The sequence below is a fragment of the Alosa alosa genome, chromosome 18 (genome assembly GCF_017589495.1).
Source record: "Alosa alosa isolate M-15738 ecotype Scorff River chromosome 18, AALO_Geno_1.1, whole genome shotgun sequence".
In the NCBI taxonomy this organism is placed as follows: Eukaryota; Metazoa; Chordata; class Actinopteri; order Clupeiformes; family Clupeidae; genus Alosa; species Alosa alosa.
The window spans coordinates 23,410,993-23,428,480 of record NC_063206.1 but is presented as its reverse complement, the minus strand read 5'-3'; the positions used below and the strand labels follow the sequence as shown (position 1 = coordinate 23,428,480).

The 17,488-nt window shown below is 42.9% G+C and overlaps 1 protein-coding gene across 4 annotated transcripts in view; it reads right to left on the bottom strand.

Annotated features, from left to right (window-relative positions):
* LOC125311405 (striatin-like) overlaps positions 1-17,488 on the bottom strand; it is a 42,060-nt gene that overhangs the window by 10,863 nt on the left and 13,709 nt on the right. For all 4 annotated transcript variants that reach the window (XM_048269423.1, XM_048269421.1, XM_048269422.1 and 1 more), the window contains exons 2-4: positions 7,978-8,080; positions 5,058-5,131; positions 1,894-1,972 (exon numbers count right to left, since the gene is read on the bottom strand). In XM_048269423.1, the coding sequence (XP_048125380.1) occupies positions 1,894-1,972; positions 5,058-5,131; positions 7,978-8,080 (256 nt within the window). The remainder of the gene's footprint in view (positions 1-1,893; positions 1,973-5,057; positions 5,132-7,977; positions 8,081-17,488) is intronic.

Genomic DNA, 17,488 nt, shown 5'->3' with positions numbered 1-17,488 from the left:
CTCAGTACCGTAATACAGACAGGAATTTAATACATGCGGCCCTTGTGCTGCATGCTTCTTTTGAGGTTAAGGGAGAGGAATTGCAATGGTATGGCGCAATCCTCCAGCTCAAACATGTTGTACTATAACTCAACCAACAAGAATATAAATCAGTATGGAAACTCTGTTACACCGAGTTAATAAGTGTGCATACATGTGTGCACACGAGCGTGTGTGTGAGCGTGTGTGTGTGTGTGTGTGTGTTGATGAGATCACTGCAACTCAAAACTTCTGCCGAGAAGCATATTTTCGACGTGGTCCAATGACACGGGGGCTAATGAAAAAGTGCTGCACTCTCACAAAGCCTGTGAACACCGAGTTTCCCAGAGCTGACACATCACCAGAGAGATGCTGACCCTGTCGCCTGTATTGAGCGCTCAAACAGACACAGGCCACTGACTAAGTGCATATGAGAACTGCCCTGGAGTCAGATGTCAGAGTGTGTGTACTGAAGTGTGTGTGTGGGTGTGTGTGTGTGTGTGTGTGTGTGTGTGTGTATATATGTGTGTGTGCGTGTTACATGTCAATGTGAAAGGCAGTAAGATCATGTTGTGCAACATGTGAAAGTATGTATGAGCATATGCACGCGTCATGAAGGACACATCTGCTTGCATGTGTGCATGCATCTGTGAGTGGGAGTGTGTGAAAGAGACAGATAGTGAGAACAGATTAAATGAGTGTGAGTGAGTTAAGCGTGTGCGTGCGTGTGTTATGTGCAGGATGTGTTGTGTGTGCTTGTGTGTGTCTAAAGGGTACATTTGTTTGAAAGTCCATGCATCTGTGGATGAGTATGTGAAAGACATAGATACAGACAGACAGAGAGAGAAAGAGAGAGAGAGAGAGAATCTGATTGAATGAATGACGTGTGTATGTGTATATGTGTGTGTGTGTATATATGTGTGTGTGTGGGAGCGCAGCTGTGCCCTGTGAGTGTGTGTGTGTGTGTGTGTGTGTGTGTGTGTGTGTGTATGGCAGATCAATGGCGGCTCTGTGCGGGCCGATATGCTGTGCCGGGGCCACAGGCTCCGGAGCAGCGGAAACTCCCACTGGCTGCAGGAGGGGGGGGATCTGTCACTTGACACATGGTCATGAATAAAGTGCTGTGGCCCCACACTTCTAGAGAGGAGTGAAGTAAGGGACAGATGGAAGAGGGAGAGTAATCGTTACATTGTGTGTGTATGTGTGTGTGTGTGTGTATGTGTGTGTGTGTGTGTTCGGTTCAAGAATGCAGAGCAGCACTTCACAAACAACATGCTGTTGGTGTGTGTGTTTGTGTGTGTTTCTATATGTGCCTCTGACATGATGCACTTGTGTGCATTTCCTCAGCTTTACAGCGGCAGGGAGCTGCAGAGACTTGGCACAGTGGCTTTTACCAGCTGACCAGCACATGGGCCATCCGCACTCTCACATTCCTGCTCTTACACAACAAGAGAGCCTCTTTACATAGCAAACACACACACACACACACACACACATGCACACATGTGAGCACACGCTCATACAAACACAGGCACACACAAACACTTGAGGAACTAGCATGTGTGGAGTAACTGATTGGGCAAAATGCCGAGTGTGAGAGAGATGATAGAACCAATTCACAAGCCTTGAAAAGGCCCTACTGACCCAAAGTTTAAAACAAAGGATATTTCAGTGCCTGTTAACTTGTCACCTACATGTATTTCCAAAACCCTTATACGTAATTATCCATTTGCAAATCTTAAACAGCCCGGCCCACACGCCTTAAACTCGGGATAGTGCCTGAGAGCCCCCACACCTTAAACCTGGGATAGTGCCTGAGAGCACACAGAACTTCCCAGAACAGGGGAAGGATGGAGAAGGAAGGGGAGCACTCACTGTCTGAGGAGCTGTCTGCCCTGCTTCCAGGACAGCTGGTTGTTCAGGGACTTGGGAGCCTCATTTTCATTGCACTCGTCTGTGTGAGAGAGAGAGAGAGAGAGAGAGAGAGAGAGAGAGAGAGAGAGGTCAGTGTGTAGAGTTTGCAGGGAACACTTCACTTGAACCCTGTCTAATGAGACTGACATAAATATGTCGTAAACATGCTCATGTCATACAATTCATAACAGTGGATGTCCTCTGTTGTTACCAGTACTGGCAATTGCCATGATGGCTTGATATTTTATATGTCAAGACAGCTTAATGTGTATATTAATAAGATGTCGTACCATCATTCAGTCATGATAATGCTAGATTATACAAAGATGATATTGATACATGACTGGACCCTGATTGTTACAAGTAAATTGTAGATTTTGTAGGTGGACAAGGAAAACATCAGTCACAAAGTAAAACAAAGAAAAAAGGAAGCAGTTATAGAGATTTGTTCTATGAACATAAATCATAATTCTAGTGTAGGAAACCAACCCCATTGTCATTTAGGAAATTCAAGTGAGAGACTCACCACTGGCCAAACCACGCCAAATTCAATTCACATGGCAATTCTGGCAAATGAATTATGCAGGCACTAAATTATTCACCCAAAATTGAGAGTGCCCCCAAAAAGGCTGCATGGTGTCTGCATGGTGCACCCAGACACTCTGCCACCTCAGATATGAACTCGGCATTGCAGACCAGACGGCCCTCACCTGCTACCAACAGCCCAGCTGGTTCTGCCTGAGCCCACAACACCTCCACAGCCGGGCCATGCTGAGCTTGGAGTTCAGTGTGAATGCAGAAGCGAACGCGACGCCGCGCTAATTGCATAGAAACGGAGGAGTCTGGGCCGAGTGTTGCGACACGTTGCGTTGGCAGCGCCGGGTGTGTCTGCCTGCTGCCCTCTCTTTGCCCAAACTAGGTCACGCCTGCTCTCTAAAGGTGGTATGGATTGTGTGTGTGTGTGTGTGTGTGTGTGAGAGTGTGTCTGTTAAGAGTGTGTGAGTGCTGGTTGGGGGAGGGGTGATGGTGGCAGGTGTGGCACCCACTTGTCTACCACACCAGCAGTCACCTCCACCAACGCACACAAACTCTTTCTCACACACACACACACACACACACTTGCTCTCCCGTACACACACACTAACTCTTCAAACACCTATCCTGTCTCCCTCATCAGCACTTCAAGGGAGCCGCCTACAGGAGTCCATCCAGCCCTCATGAATACAGATTAGCTGTAATAAGGGGAACGTCCCTAATGACAGCCTGTGTGTGTGTGTGTGTGTGTAAGGGGGGATTACTCAGCAAAGACCAATAATACCACTGAGGCTTTTTAGGGTTTTCTGGGAACAAGTTAAAGTACCGGTAGTAGGCTACGGAGTCAAGGTTCTATTTAATTTAATGAATTTAATGAAATTTAATTACACTGAAGCACCGAAATCTAAAATCGTTTTACCCCTAAATCCTGTGACGTTATGGCGAGACCAAACTAAGTCTGAGTTTAGCACTGCTTATGCTAAATGTTACAACGGTAGGCTCCCGCACGTTTTAATGGCTGCGTCAGGTGTAACAAAAGTAGGTCCGAGGCTAGTCTAGACCTACATGTCGCTGTAAGTTAAATTCTTAACAAACTAGAACATATTTTGTAATTCTTTCATGAACTAAACATGTATGACTCCTTTCTGGCCAAATTTCACAGCTTTATGTAAATCGAGTTTGAATGGAGAGAATAGAAAAGTGTTACGATTGTGCCAGTTCTCCCCTACTTTCACATAGTAAACAAATGGAATGTTGGAACATCGCTCCCCAACACAAACGCGAAAGGTCGGGTTTGCTTCATCTTTTGCCTACGTTTTGAAGTTTTGTTTTGAAAACGAAGGGTTAGCCTACTTAATGTAACTGTGGTTCTCTGAGTTTCAATGTCATAAGATTGCATAGGCCTACGTGTACACATGTGCAGGCCAATTATAGTGGAATTCAACTTAGCCTAGGCTAGCCACCTGCAGACGTCTAAGCTGAGATTCTGCTACGTTTTCAAACCGGAATTGTGCATGTCATGGTTGAAGATCGTCGAAGTCGAATCACCCAAATGTTTCACACACACACATATATATATATATATATACACATATACACACACACACACACACACACACACATACACATACATATACATATACATATATATATATATATATATATATATATATATATATATATATATATATATATATATATATATATACATATATATATATATACATATATATATATATATACATATATATATATATATACATATATACATATATATATACACACATATATATATATATATATATATATATATATATATATATATATATATATATATATATATATATATATATTTATTTTTTTTTATATATTTTTTTTTCTTGGGTGATGAGCTCCAGACCAGAGCCCAGGTCATCACGTGGACCTGCGGTATTGTGGTAATGCAGTTACCTTCCCAGCCCTACGTACCCGGACACGATACGCTTATCTTATGGGGCAGCGGTGGCCTACTGGTTAGGGCTTCGGACTTGTAACCGAAGGGTTGATGGTTCGAACCCCGACCAGTAGGCATGGCTTAAGTGCCCTTGAGCAAGGCACCTAACCCCTCACTGCTCCCCGAGCGCCGCTGTTGTTGCAGGCAGCTGTTGTTGATTAGTGTGTGCTTCACCTCACTGTGCCGGGATTAGTGTGTGCTTCACCTCACTGTGTGCTGAGTGTGTTTCACTAATTCACGGATTGGGAAAAATGCAGAGACCAAATTTCCCTCACGGGATCAAAATAGTATATATGATATGCTTAATACTTATATATACTTATACTTATCTATGCCAGGGTACGATTGAGGAAGTGGACTCGGGCTCAGTACTGTTGGGCTTATGATCGCACCTATACAAAGATTCTAGAGCACAGCAGCTCAACCGTGCCTGGGTACAGTTTGATAATATGCAGTGTGAGTGCGGACCAAGAATTGGGGAGAACCGTACTCCGCCACGGTACAAATGAACCGTGCTCAGTGTGAGTACGCCCTTACACAGAAACACTTATAGATACAGTATACTGGTCACATGACTGTGACAACAGTGCAGTCTTACCAGAGTCGTAGCTGGGGGGCTTCATGTCGCCTTGATTAAGCTCAGTGCCATACTTTAGCTTGTGATACTTCGCCCTGGGAAGAAACAGAAGAGACAGCACACACAGTAAGACCATGCAAACATGTCTGTTTATCTGTGCACCAAGTATAACATTCATACGACGGCTTAATGTCAGAACTGCTATTAGAAAAAAATCCTTTTTGAAATGAGACATACCACAGGTAGATGGGAATAATGGCATGTGGGGCAGGCAAAAAACAGCTGCTAAAATGAGAAGCAAGTGCATTTTACCCCGAGAAAGAGATGTGGCACATCATCCTGCAAATGGCATAGATTGTACTGCTGGTATGTGGCCACTCACAAAAATGGAGAGAAGGCAACAGCTATCTATGGATGCGTTCACAATTAAATTCCCTTTTCTAATTTGGGAGTATCCTGCATTCCACGCTATGACCCAACATTCCTTTCAAGGCTTCTGTGAACAGGGGACATGTTGCCAGGCAACCTGACATCAGCCAAGGTCGTCCCACCTTATAGGCTGAGCTGTGTGGGTGTGTAGGAGCGCTCCTACCAATCTCTACTGCTAAGAATATAAAATAATAAAGCAACTCAAATGCCGAGCAGAGATCTCAAGCCCACATTCATTGATAAGGAAGTAAAACTGGGCACAGTCAGCCAGCATAGTTTTATGGATGTGTGAACTTAACATAAACGGTACATTTGATGGATGTGCACTTAACATACATTTGACGGTCCTTGACAGGCCTTTTTTTAACTCATTGAATGCCAAGCTGTTTTCGGAAGCTTTGTCCTAGAGTGCCAGCAATCTAGACCATTGTTGATGATTTTTGTACAGCCACAGCATATTCTGTGTTATAGCTATGAACACATACAATGGCTCGTTTAAAAAGGTGAGACTTTAAGCTCTGAGTGGGTGCAAACCGTGTATTTCTACACGCCTCTGTTCCTGAGAAATCCCAAGCTAAACAGTGGCTAGTTTTCATCAAAATCGCTGTTTTTTTCTAGAAATGGAGATATAACGTCTTTCATGAAATTATGAAGTGTTGCCTGTAAACTTTCCGGGAAGTGATCAGCGAGACTGCCACCTAGTGATAGACCCACGAAAATGGCCTGGTTTTGAGATGACGTGCATGAGTCACTGATTCGACCCAAAGCGGCAACCGAGTTATGATAAAATGTCTAGATAAAATGTCCAGATTTTCATGCGCTTCATGCGTTTTCATGAGTTTCCGATCGTCATATATTTCATTTCCATTCATCACAGAGTTCCCAAAATCACATATAAGGTGTGTTAGAGTGTCTAGTTTCGTAATTTTTTTTTTAAAAAAAGCTAAAACCGTAATATTACGTTTTTGGCACTCAATGACTTAATTGAACAAGCATTGTAAACATACACACAAACCTTACAGACAGCCTCAAAGCTTTTGGCAAGAATAACGATTTACACTACAGCACTGTAAACCCCACTTGATCTGATCTGACCCAAATGTATGTAAATACAGTCCCCTTTAGATTTCCACACTCTAGCAGATGGCTCGCCAGATTGAGCGGCATCCACACAACCTGACTTGCGAATGATGAATGAACTGATGAATTCTGCATATTTAATACCTGCTCTTTAGCTACCCAAAAGCTGCATACTTTCTAGGGAGGCGATGATGCACATGCAATGATGAACACAACATAAAAATACACAACATCAAAAGGAACCTTGAACTATTCTATTTAATAGGGTAAATTACCATATGATACACTAGTCTCCCCTAAATGTGCTATAAACCAAAAGCCTGTCACCTCCTGTTTGCTAATCAACAAGTTTGACATTTTCCGGGATGGGGGGGTATGTGCTGCTGGATGGTGGAGAAAAGGCAAGCGAGAAAGGGCATGATCAGAATCCCATATAGTATATATGCAATTCCAAACTAGTATTTTCAGGGTTTACCTTGAAAGCAAATCTGTTTTTCGAACGTGGTGCCGCTGTGCGCATGTGTATGTACGCATGTGTGTGTGTGTGTGTGTGTGTATTGCTGATATTGCCTATGTGGCCCACACCCAAAAATCTTGAAAAAATTACAGCTAAAAAAAATTAGAATTAGAGAAAATTAGAATTTAAATCTCATTTGAACAAGCTGGTGACGGTTATGCCACTGAGCTAGAGATCACTTTGAATAACTCAATGAATTCAACCCTGAAGCCAGCTGTGAATTGATCACCCCAGAGAGAGAGAGACGGACACAGAAAGAAAACGATGACATCATCTGCTTCCTTCACGACCCAGGCGTCAAAGTCTCTGGGGAGAATAGGCAACACATGTCACAGCCGTCGTCATGGCAACGGGTGTGTGGGGTGCCGTTGGCGTGACAGCGTGGTGTAGGAGAGACAGAGAGAGAGAGGCGATCTGCCTGTCTGTGTTGTCCTTTCTTTCCTGGAAATAGAACAGCAGTGACCTTGATATGCTTGTTGCGCTCTCCCACAGAGGGACTAAGACTCACAGACAGACAGGAACGGAGAGAGAGAGAGAGAGACGACAGAGAGAGAGAAAGGCCCCTGATGTTTTCCTCAGCCTCCAGCTCAGGAGGTAGGTACCAGGCCTGCCACCAGTGATATGCGTCGCACAGCAACACACTCAGCACACTCACACTCAACCTCTGAAGAAGAACGATGCAGGCGCAAAACATCAAAAAAATGGAGTGATGGGAAACGGTGACGCGAGATCAAATCCAGTTTCCAATCCAACCCATCTCTCTCTCTAAGTGTGTGTGTCAGTGAGTGAGTGCGTGCACTGCTGTTGCCAGTGGTGTCATGTCAGAGCACATCAGACAGTGTTAAAGGGATGCAGTGGGAGAAGGGAGACTGGTGAGGAGCTAGGGTTAGTGTGTGTGTCTGGTAGGAAACTGACCTCTCCTGCTTCAGCGCATACTCCAGCATCTTTATCCGCCGCACCAGGTCCTTCTTCAGATTCTCCTGGCCCTTCCTCTCCCCCTGCAGGAAGGCTATCTGAGAGAGAGAGAGAGAGAGAGAGAGAGAGAGAGAGAGAGAGAGAGAGAGAGAAAGGAATGTTGTGTTATACTTCCTAAATAAATACTGCACAAAAACAGGCTGTTCTCCTACATTATCTAAATATGGCTCTCTATATAAAAAAAAGAATAAAAAGATGTTTAGACAGCGAGTCTGATAACTAATAACTTAATGCAGTGGAATGTCTTGGAGTGAGGCTCAGGCTGTTGACGGTGTGAATGCTTCATGTGAGAACTTTTCCCCCACTGGAAAAAAAAAGACGCCGCCTGGCTATCCAATACACAGACACAAACTCACAAGCACTTTTGGGCAAGCTCCAAAACCTCAAGATAAAGAAATTCACCCGTTGACAAATTCCTACATGCACAGACAACATAAAAATAAGTAAAAAAAATTATTTATCACAGTAATGACTTCGCCTCGAAGTTTGTGTGCTGTATGAACTTGCAAATAAGGACACAAGAGGAATACTGTAGATAGTCAGGTAAAGCTTCCCAGGTTAGGGTGCCCCAGGCACAAATAAATATATCAAACTTGACAAAGCCAGCTAAATGTTTTGTACATCTAAGGACCTCCTCCACTTTATAGTGACTTAAAACATTAAAAGTTTTTCTTACTGGTAGGCTAGTTCACCACTTAGTTTAAGTTGCAGGTAGTCCAACATGTAGTTTTAGTTACAGGTAGTTAAAAGCTTTTCCATCCTGTAAAAGCATTAATGGAGTCTATTCAATGGATGGATGGATGGATGGATGGATGGATGGCGTAGGAGGCTATTAGTCTACCTGACTGAACTTTGTCAAAGTTGCCATTAGCCCACTTAAAGGTGCAGTCAGCAGTTTCACGTGATTTCAAGTGCACACATTTTTTTGTCCATTCTGCAGTAATCAGGTAAAACACAATGACAATCCAGAAGTACAATATATCTAGACCATTGTCAAAGATAGGCCTACAAAACACTGGGTGCTGGTCTGTCAAAGAAAACCCAAACATCCAAGAGATAGGATCTTCAAAATCAGACCCAAAACAGTCTACCTGCCGATCCAAAACAAAACTCATAAACACTGCAACAAGGGGGTAAAGTGCTTTAGTGGGCATTACCACCCAGAAAACAGTTGGCCTGGGTTCAACACCCAACACCTGTGAGTCACATGTCACTTTGCATAAGAGCACCTGCGTAGTCCCAGACACCTTACATTACCTTCACTTCAGTTAATAGAAAAGCTCCACAGCTCCACAACAGCCGTGGCCTACCGGTTAGCGCTTCGGACTTGTAACCGGAGGGCTGCCGGTTTGAACCCCGACCAGTAGGCGCGGCTGAAGTGCCCTTGAGCAAGGCACCTAACCCCTCACTGCTCCCCGAGCGCCGCTGTTGTTGCAGGCAGCTCACTGCGCCGGGATTAGTGTGTGTGCTTCACCTGACTGTGTTCACTGTGTGCTGAGTGTGTTTCACTAATTCACGGATTGGGATAAATGCAGAGACCAAATTTCCCTCACGAGTATATATACTTATACTTACAGCTCATTTATTCTCCTAACACAAAAGGTATAAGGAGGCTCTTTGAGGTTTATTACCATATCCTCCAAGTTAAAGATAATTCTGGTGCTTTTTTACATAGATCACTGTTTCTCAAGGTCACCGAGTACTGTTGGTACGAAAAAAAAAATGGTTCTATCTAGTTCAAGTTGCACCAAGCACATTAAACTACAGTGCACAACTCCGAAGACTGACTAAAAACAGGGATGTTGTCTGTCTAATACACCTAACGCAGAAAATTGAATTGAACTTGTCCTAGAAGCGACTAAAGCTTCAGCCCTCCACAAACATTGAAGCAGCCACTTGACAAACTTTAACAGATCTGCTCTTAATGCTCCTCAACGCATCATGCTCACTTTATTGCTCAATTCACAGTGTCTGTTTTAACATATTTACTGAGTAATAAGGCACAAGGAGAACAGAACTCCCACATTAGTATGCACAAGAGCCCTTGAGCACGGCATGGCTGGTCCCATCACACTTGTCAGTCCTCGCATACCGTCTGACAGATAAAGCTCATCAGGGCTTGTCTGGAGAACACATCTCAGTCTTACCCTCCCCCAATCTTACGGGGATGCCTGTTCAGTGTTTCCCACAGAATTGAGGGGGTGTTTTAAGATCGTCTTGGTAGTGTATAGGTCTAATAGTAGGGGGGCCTATGTGTCTAATTTGGGGGCTTGTGGGATTTGCATGTTAATTTTTGGAGAGTATTATATCTTTGTTCTAGGGGTTCTTACGAGTAAAAAAAAAAAAACATTTTGAAGGACCAAAATGGTAAAATTCAGAAATGGTCAAATTTGGAAAAGTTGAAATTTGGTGTTTTGTCCATAGATATTCTACAAAGTAGTGTGCAAAAGTGGGCCACAAACAAAACAACATAAGACATTTTTAGGCTGATGATTGATCTCTTTAACAAGAAATTGTGCCTAATATTCTCGAAATTGTCCGCTTAAACAAATAATACTTCAATATCAATTGAAGTATTAGCCTGCTCTGTCAGTTCTTGTCTACAACCATTTAAAACAAAGTGCAGAGATCTCTGTTAAATCAAGTTTAATAGACTTTTACATAGTACCAGCTGAAGTCTGTAAGGCCTTCCGAAGCCTATGTAAGTGTGAAGAAAAGAAAGGCTAAAGCATCAGCTAAACAAACAGACAGGTGTGTGTGTGTGTGTGTGTGTGTGTGTGTGTGTGTGTAAGAGAGAGAAAGAGAAAAGAGACACTACCAGCATGGACGGATTATGAACTTTCTGGCCCCTGGGTCCAGATGTATTAAGGGCCCCCCACTAATTGTTGCGGGGGTCATTTTTTTTTATTTATTTGATGTGATTTCCTGTATTCTGGTGCATTTTGGGGATGGCCAATACTTTATTTCAATCAGATTCATAGCCTATGTGTTAATATAATGTGTTGATATTGAGGCAATGATTCCATGCAATGGCCTGGGCCCTCTGACTCCTTGGGCCCCTGGGTTTGGGCCCGGTAGGCCCGTGCAGTAATTCAATCCTTGACTACCAGTGACAGTTGGCTGTTGATAGCTGGCAGTGATAGAATTTAGAATATCGAATAACTTGAAGCACATAGTGCTCTGTTCTTCATGGTTGGTGATATTAGTTACCTTCTAGCCTTCTACATTTGAGCAAGCACATTTTCATAGTGCATGGTGGCACAGTCTAGTTAGGTTATATTCTGAGGTGTGTCTCTCTGTTAGTCAGGTGATGGCACACATATTCTAAAAGAAACAGATTTTGGGCTATGTATCCAGTGGCAGATATATGTGGACTGGTAAATATCCCATCACTAGAGACATATGCCAAATGTCTTGTTTTTGTCCATGAGAAAGTATGGAGATGGGTATCACAGATCAGCCAACGATTACATTGTTACAGTGCAGTTATTTTACAACAGAACAAAGCAGTTTGGCACAGGAACTGCTACAAATCCACCTGTAACAGTGAGCATCTGCAGCATGCTAAGATTTGTTACTAGAAATCATGTGAAGCAGGCAGGACTCAGTGTCTTCAGAAAAGACACGGTAGACCATCTTCTGAACCTGCAGCAACACCTGCAACTGCATCAAGTCCATCTAGAGGGACTTTGTACACTTGTTCAGCAACAGCTGCTGCCAGCATAGATAAGTGCTTCTTCTGTCAGAAGCAGAAAAAAGAGCGTCTTCATGAGGTGTCCTCTTTCAATGCAGGCAACCAACCAAGAACTACAAGTAATATTTTGAAGTCAATGACTTTTAACAGGTAGCCAGTATAAAGATGCTAGGATGGGGAAATATGTTCATTTTTTTTGTGTGTGAGCAGCTGCATTTTGTATAAGCTGTAAGCTCTTTGGACAGGTATTATTACAGCCAGCATAATAGCATTGCAATAGTCTATCCTTGAGATGACAAAACATTAATTTCTCGGCATCTGGTAAGGATAAGGACTTCCTTATCTTTGAAAATGTTCCTTAAATGGTAAAATTAAGTTTTGGTGATCTGTTTTATGTGATTATTTAGTGCTAGGTCCTGGTCAATTATAACTCCTAGGTTTTTAACACTTGTGGATGAGGTCAGGGGAAGATAACTATATGTAGCCTGTGATGTGGATAGGATATCGCTCATCTTTTTAGAACCTAAAACCATGACTTCTGTTTTATCGGAGTTCAAAAGCAGGAAATTATTTGTCATCCATGTCTTTATATCTCTTATACATGTGTCAAGTTTGGCTAACGGTGTTAATTCATCAGGTTTTATGGAGAGGTATAGTTATGTATCATCTGCTAAACAACAGGGGCCCCAGTACTGAGCCTTGAGGCAATCCATATTTTACCATAATCTGGGTAGATGGTTTATTATGGACCTGTACAAATTGTTGACGGTTAGGAAGGTATGATCTAAACCAAGCGAGTGCTGAGTCTTTGATGCCTACCAAATTTTCAAACCTAAATACTATGTCATTGTCTATGGTGTCAAAGGCAGCGCTGAGGTCCAGGAAGACCAGTATCAATACAAGGCTAGGTTTTTTTAAGGGAGGGCTTAATAAGAGATGTCTTAAACGACTGCGGTACATGCCATGATAGCATTGAATTATTTATCATCTAGAGCAAAACATTGTCCAGGAAGGGGAGAGCAGTCTTAAGAAGGTGAGTAGAAATAAGGTTTAGTGGGCTAGTTGTAGATTTTGATGAGGAAATTGTGGAGGTGAGATCTAATATGTTTATGTAAATGAATTAGGCCTAAATGTTGTTTGAGGGCTCATCTGTTATTCTGTGATTTTGCTATATTTCAGCAATGGAGTATGTGTATTTGGTGAAACTGATTGGTTATTGATCTTATCTCTAATTGTTTGACATACAATCATAATACTGACATACAATCATACTGCTGAAAATAAGAAAATAACTGTTTTGTGAACTTTATTCAACATAGCCAGAGATTTAGGCGAAATGTATGGTGTTAATTATAGTGAAATATACAAATTCACAAAAATAGGGTTAAAACAGGTAAAAAAAAAAAAATGGGAGACATAATTTTTCTCCATGTTCAATGACCTCTAAAGACAGTCCAACCACTCTCCAAAAATTAACATTTCAATCCCACAGAAACCACATAGGCACTCAATTATAGTCAGGGGGCCTGTCACTTTAAGACGTTTGAGGGAACCTTTGCAATTGTAACACAGTTGAAAGGCTGCTGATGTGTGGATGCAATTCATAACGTTTTCTACATAGTTAAAATAAAGGTTCGTACTTCTCCTTGGGACAAGCACTTTTGAATTTTGGAAAACACTTTTCCATTTACATCGGGATTTTGCAAACATTCAGTGTCAGAGTCAATAAAATGAGCCCTTCAACGAAATTGACAAGCAGCAGTAAGTAGGCTAAGCATGCTAAATTCGACATCCAAACAGTATTCTAACGTTAGCTTTGAGATACTGCTTGATTTCATAACTTAACTTAGTTTAGTCTCTTCAATGTAGCCTACTATGTTGTGATGAGACCTTAGCAGAATTCACTTCAATGCAGCAGTTTTGAACAAATTTGTCACGATGCTAAGCGGATTTAATAGCAATTTAGCCAGACGTCTTCTATGCAATGCTTCTATGTGGCAACAACAATCCTTCAACAATCGTGAATATTTATGCACATGCAGAGGAGTAGCAGCGGGCTACGAGAGAGAGCGGAGCGGGGCAAGGAAAGGCTGCGTGCGTAAAAAGCGCAGCTCAATGGCAATACAAGGATTTGACCTTATATTTAATTTAAATTAAATTAAACATAGAATAATAATCTGTGGCGGGCGATTTTTATTTCGTGGCGCCTCGCCACAAAATAGTCAATGTTTGGGAAACACTGCCGTTTGTTTACAAGCCTGAACTTCAGCTCTGCCCCGGCACAAACAATCAATCAGGGGAAACCTCACCACACTTCTCCTCATCCTCCCTCCCTCCCCTTTTCCCTTCCTCCAGTTTCCTCTCCTCTCCTTTCCTTCCCTTTCCTACACAACACTTGGACCGCCAGCCGTTTCTGACATCACTGCGGTCTATTTTCCACCCTCTCTCGTTTGACATATTAAGCTGACAGAGGCTACAACAGAAAGACAATGACAATTGTGCACCAGTACAGAACGAAAAGGCATTTGGGGTTGACAAATCTTCACCCTAATTGGACAATTTCCTTCAGGTTTAAAAAGGAAGGCAGAAGAATGGAGGGGGCCCCGGGGCCTGTATTCGAAAGCATCGCCTGCACATGAGTCACAGGCGTCCTTTAATCTGCCGGATTTTAAATAACATGAGATTCACTCCACTTCCTCACCGCCACCATCGAGCAATACCACAATCCTTTCCCTCTCTCTCTTTCAAACCACGTTTGCAGAGTCCTCCTCCAGGGGCCGGTCAACTGTCGCTCGTGTGTCGTGTGTGAAAAATGCAGCCACAGCCAGAGCCAAGGAGGCTGAGAGTGGCTAATTAAACTAAAATTAAAAGGTACCGTTAGTGATTCTGAATGGCATTACATCCGTTGATATTTGAAACAAACACCAACAAAACTGCAGAGAGTGTCTTCCCTCCCCAAACTCCCCTTCCTCATACTCCCAGCCTTCCCTACTGGTGTTCCACTTTGTTTCCAGTTAAAGGAGCCAGGGCTGTGTATGAAGACCAGGTACTTGTTTGCTTTTTTTTACAGTGTACTCACGGAAGGGAGAGCTTGTGAATCTTGAGGGGATACTCACTAGGTGGGTTTACATGGACACTTTTATTCCGATTAGAATCAGAATAATGGCTCAATCGGAATCATAGACTGTGTATATGTATGTGTGTATGTATATGTATGTATATATATATATATATATATATATATATATATATATATATATATATATATATATATATATATATATATATATATATATATAGTATATGTATAGTCTATGAAATGACACAAATAAACACCTTGATTGGAATAAAATTGCCGACCCGATTAGAATTTTAATCGGAATGAAAGAGTAGGTGTATTTCGTTCTTATTCCAATTGAACGGCTGATCAATCGGATTGCCCGCTGTAGCTTCTAAAGGAAAAGCAAAGCAGCAACAGCTATTCCGATCAAAGATTCTAAAGTGCTTCAGAGCATCTGATCAGAATAGAACCTACCCCATGTAAACAGAGGACATGGAATTTTAATTTGGAAAGGTTAATCAGAATGACATAAAAAAAAAAAAAAACTGTTCAAGTAAACCGCTTACAATCGCTTAAGGCACCTTCTAGAGGCACAGGACAGACCTGTAAATTAGGGCCACAGCCACCAACATCCTCCGTTTCTTTCCAATCAACATCCTTCCTCTCAGCCAACCCAAATTCCAAATATAACTACTATGCATGGTGCAAGTACAGCCTTCTACAAGAATGTTTAAAGATTTGTTGAGTAAGGAAATTAAATGGCATAATGATATACTGCAAATGCACAATGACACAGGCTAAAGATGCACAGAGGCTATAGATGGAGCATCAGGCTGGGTGGCCTACCTACCCTCTAAATGTGAGTCCTGGCTTTTTTAACTTTGATGGGCGGTTGCCAAGAGGAGGCAATTGATGAATTGAAGTGAATTGCGTAACCTAGCTGCAAGAGAGGACTTATTCACCCCAGAGGAGAGAGAGACAGAGACAGAGACAGAGACAGAGAGAGAGAGAGAGAGAGAGAGAGAGACAAGCGAGCGAGTCAAAGGCAGAACCATGATTACCATTAGGGGCTTTAATGGCGAGTACACACACACACACACACACACACACTATATATGAACTGTGAACTGTCTGTGGTGATTTCAAACAACGTGTGTGTGTGTGTGTGTGTGTGTGTGTGTGTGTGTGTGTGTGTGTGGTGCTGAGTTCTCGGGGCGGTGAACCATCAACAGTGTGTCCTCAGTGTCCATCCTGAGCGGAGCGACACATTAACCCCACAGAGGAATGCTTCCACTCAGACTGCAGACAAGCCCTGATCTATTCCCTCGCCACACACAGACTTCATTATGAAGAGAGGAACAGAGAGAGAGAGGAAGAGGGAGGGTGTGTGTGTGTGTGTGTGTGTGTGTGTGAGTGAGTGAGAGAGAGAGAGAGAGAGACAGAAAGTGAGAGTGAGAGAGAGAGAGAGAGACAGAAAGTGAGAGTGAGTGATAGAGAGAGAAAGAGAGAGAGAGTAGGTAGAGTGACAATGAGTGTGAGAGAGAGACCGAAAGTGAGAGAGTGAGTGAGTAAGTGATAGATAGAGAAAGAGAGAGAGAGAAAGAAAGAGAGAGTGTAGGGAGAGATAGAGAGGGCAGAGTGACAATGAGTGAGACAGGCCAGACTGACAAAGATATGGAGGGAGGGAGAAAGAAAAAGGAAGAGAGTGTGAACTGAAGAATGTGACAGTGGGGGGAGAAGAGGGCAGGAGTTAGCATAAAGGGAACCCCTCAGTCCCTGTGCATAGAGCATCGCATCCACACGCACAAGCTTGCAATGAACAAGAGCAGCTCCTCTCGGGGCTTACACGCTTCTCGCTAAAGAAACAGTGTAAGGCATTGCACATCCCAGGCCAAAATCGGATGGGTGCAAGATCCAGTACAAGAGTATCCAACTAGGGGTGGGCGATATATATCGTCTGCGATAATATCATGATTGTTGTTTTAACGATGTGCAAATTTACATTATTACTTTTGTCCATATCGCCCATCCCTATATCCAACGAGAATAAGGGATATGATCCACACACCATGTGGCTTACATTCACTTTTTTTTGTTTGCTTGTTTTGTGATAATCAAAACGAGTGACATGTGAATGGTAGCTAAAAGCTGTGCGGATCATCCCATATATTCTTTTTGCTTACAGGCTTCTCCCACCAAAACAAACACCGCCGGCACTCGGCCGCAGTCAGTACCAGGGTTGCCAGCTGCAGTAAGCAGGCACCTGGAGCAGAGGCTAGGAAAGCAGTGATGACTGCAACGCACAGTAACAGACAAACACAGTCTCCTCGCCTGCCGACAACCAGCCTTTTAAGCTTCCACAACAAGCAGCCTGAGCGTTGACGTCTGTGTGCAGTCTAATACAAACAGACAAGCAGCTCTGAAATAATAATGCAGTGGTGGTGGAGCATTCTCACGAGAGACTTAAATATCTACAAGCATTTTCAGTGGGGATGCAGTGGCTAAGAGTGAGTGGACACTCCTATCCAAACAAGAACCACTGCCAAAAAACACGAAGAAATGAAGGGGAATTTATGGCCGTTGTTTCCACACACACACAGACACACAACACACAGACACACAACACACAGACACACAACACACAGACACACAACACAGACACACAATAAAGAAAACAGTTTCGTCAGGGAGGCAGG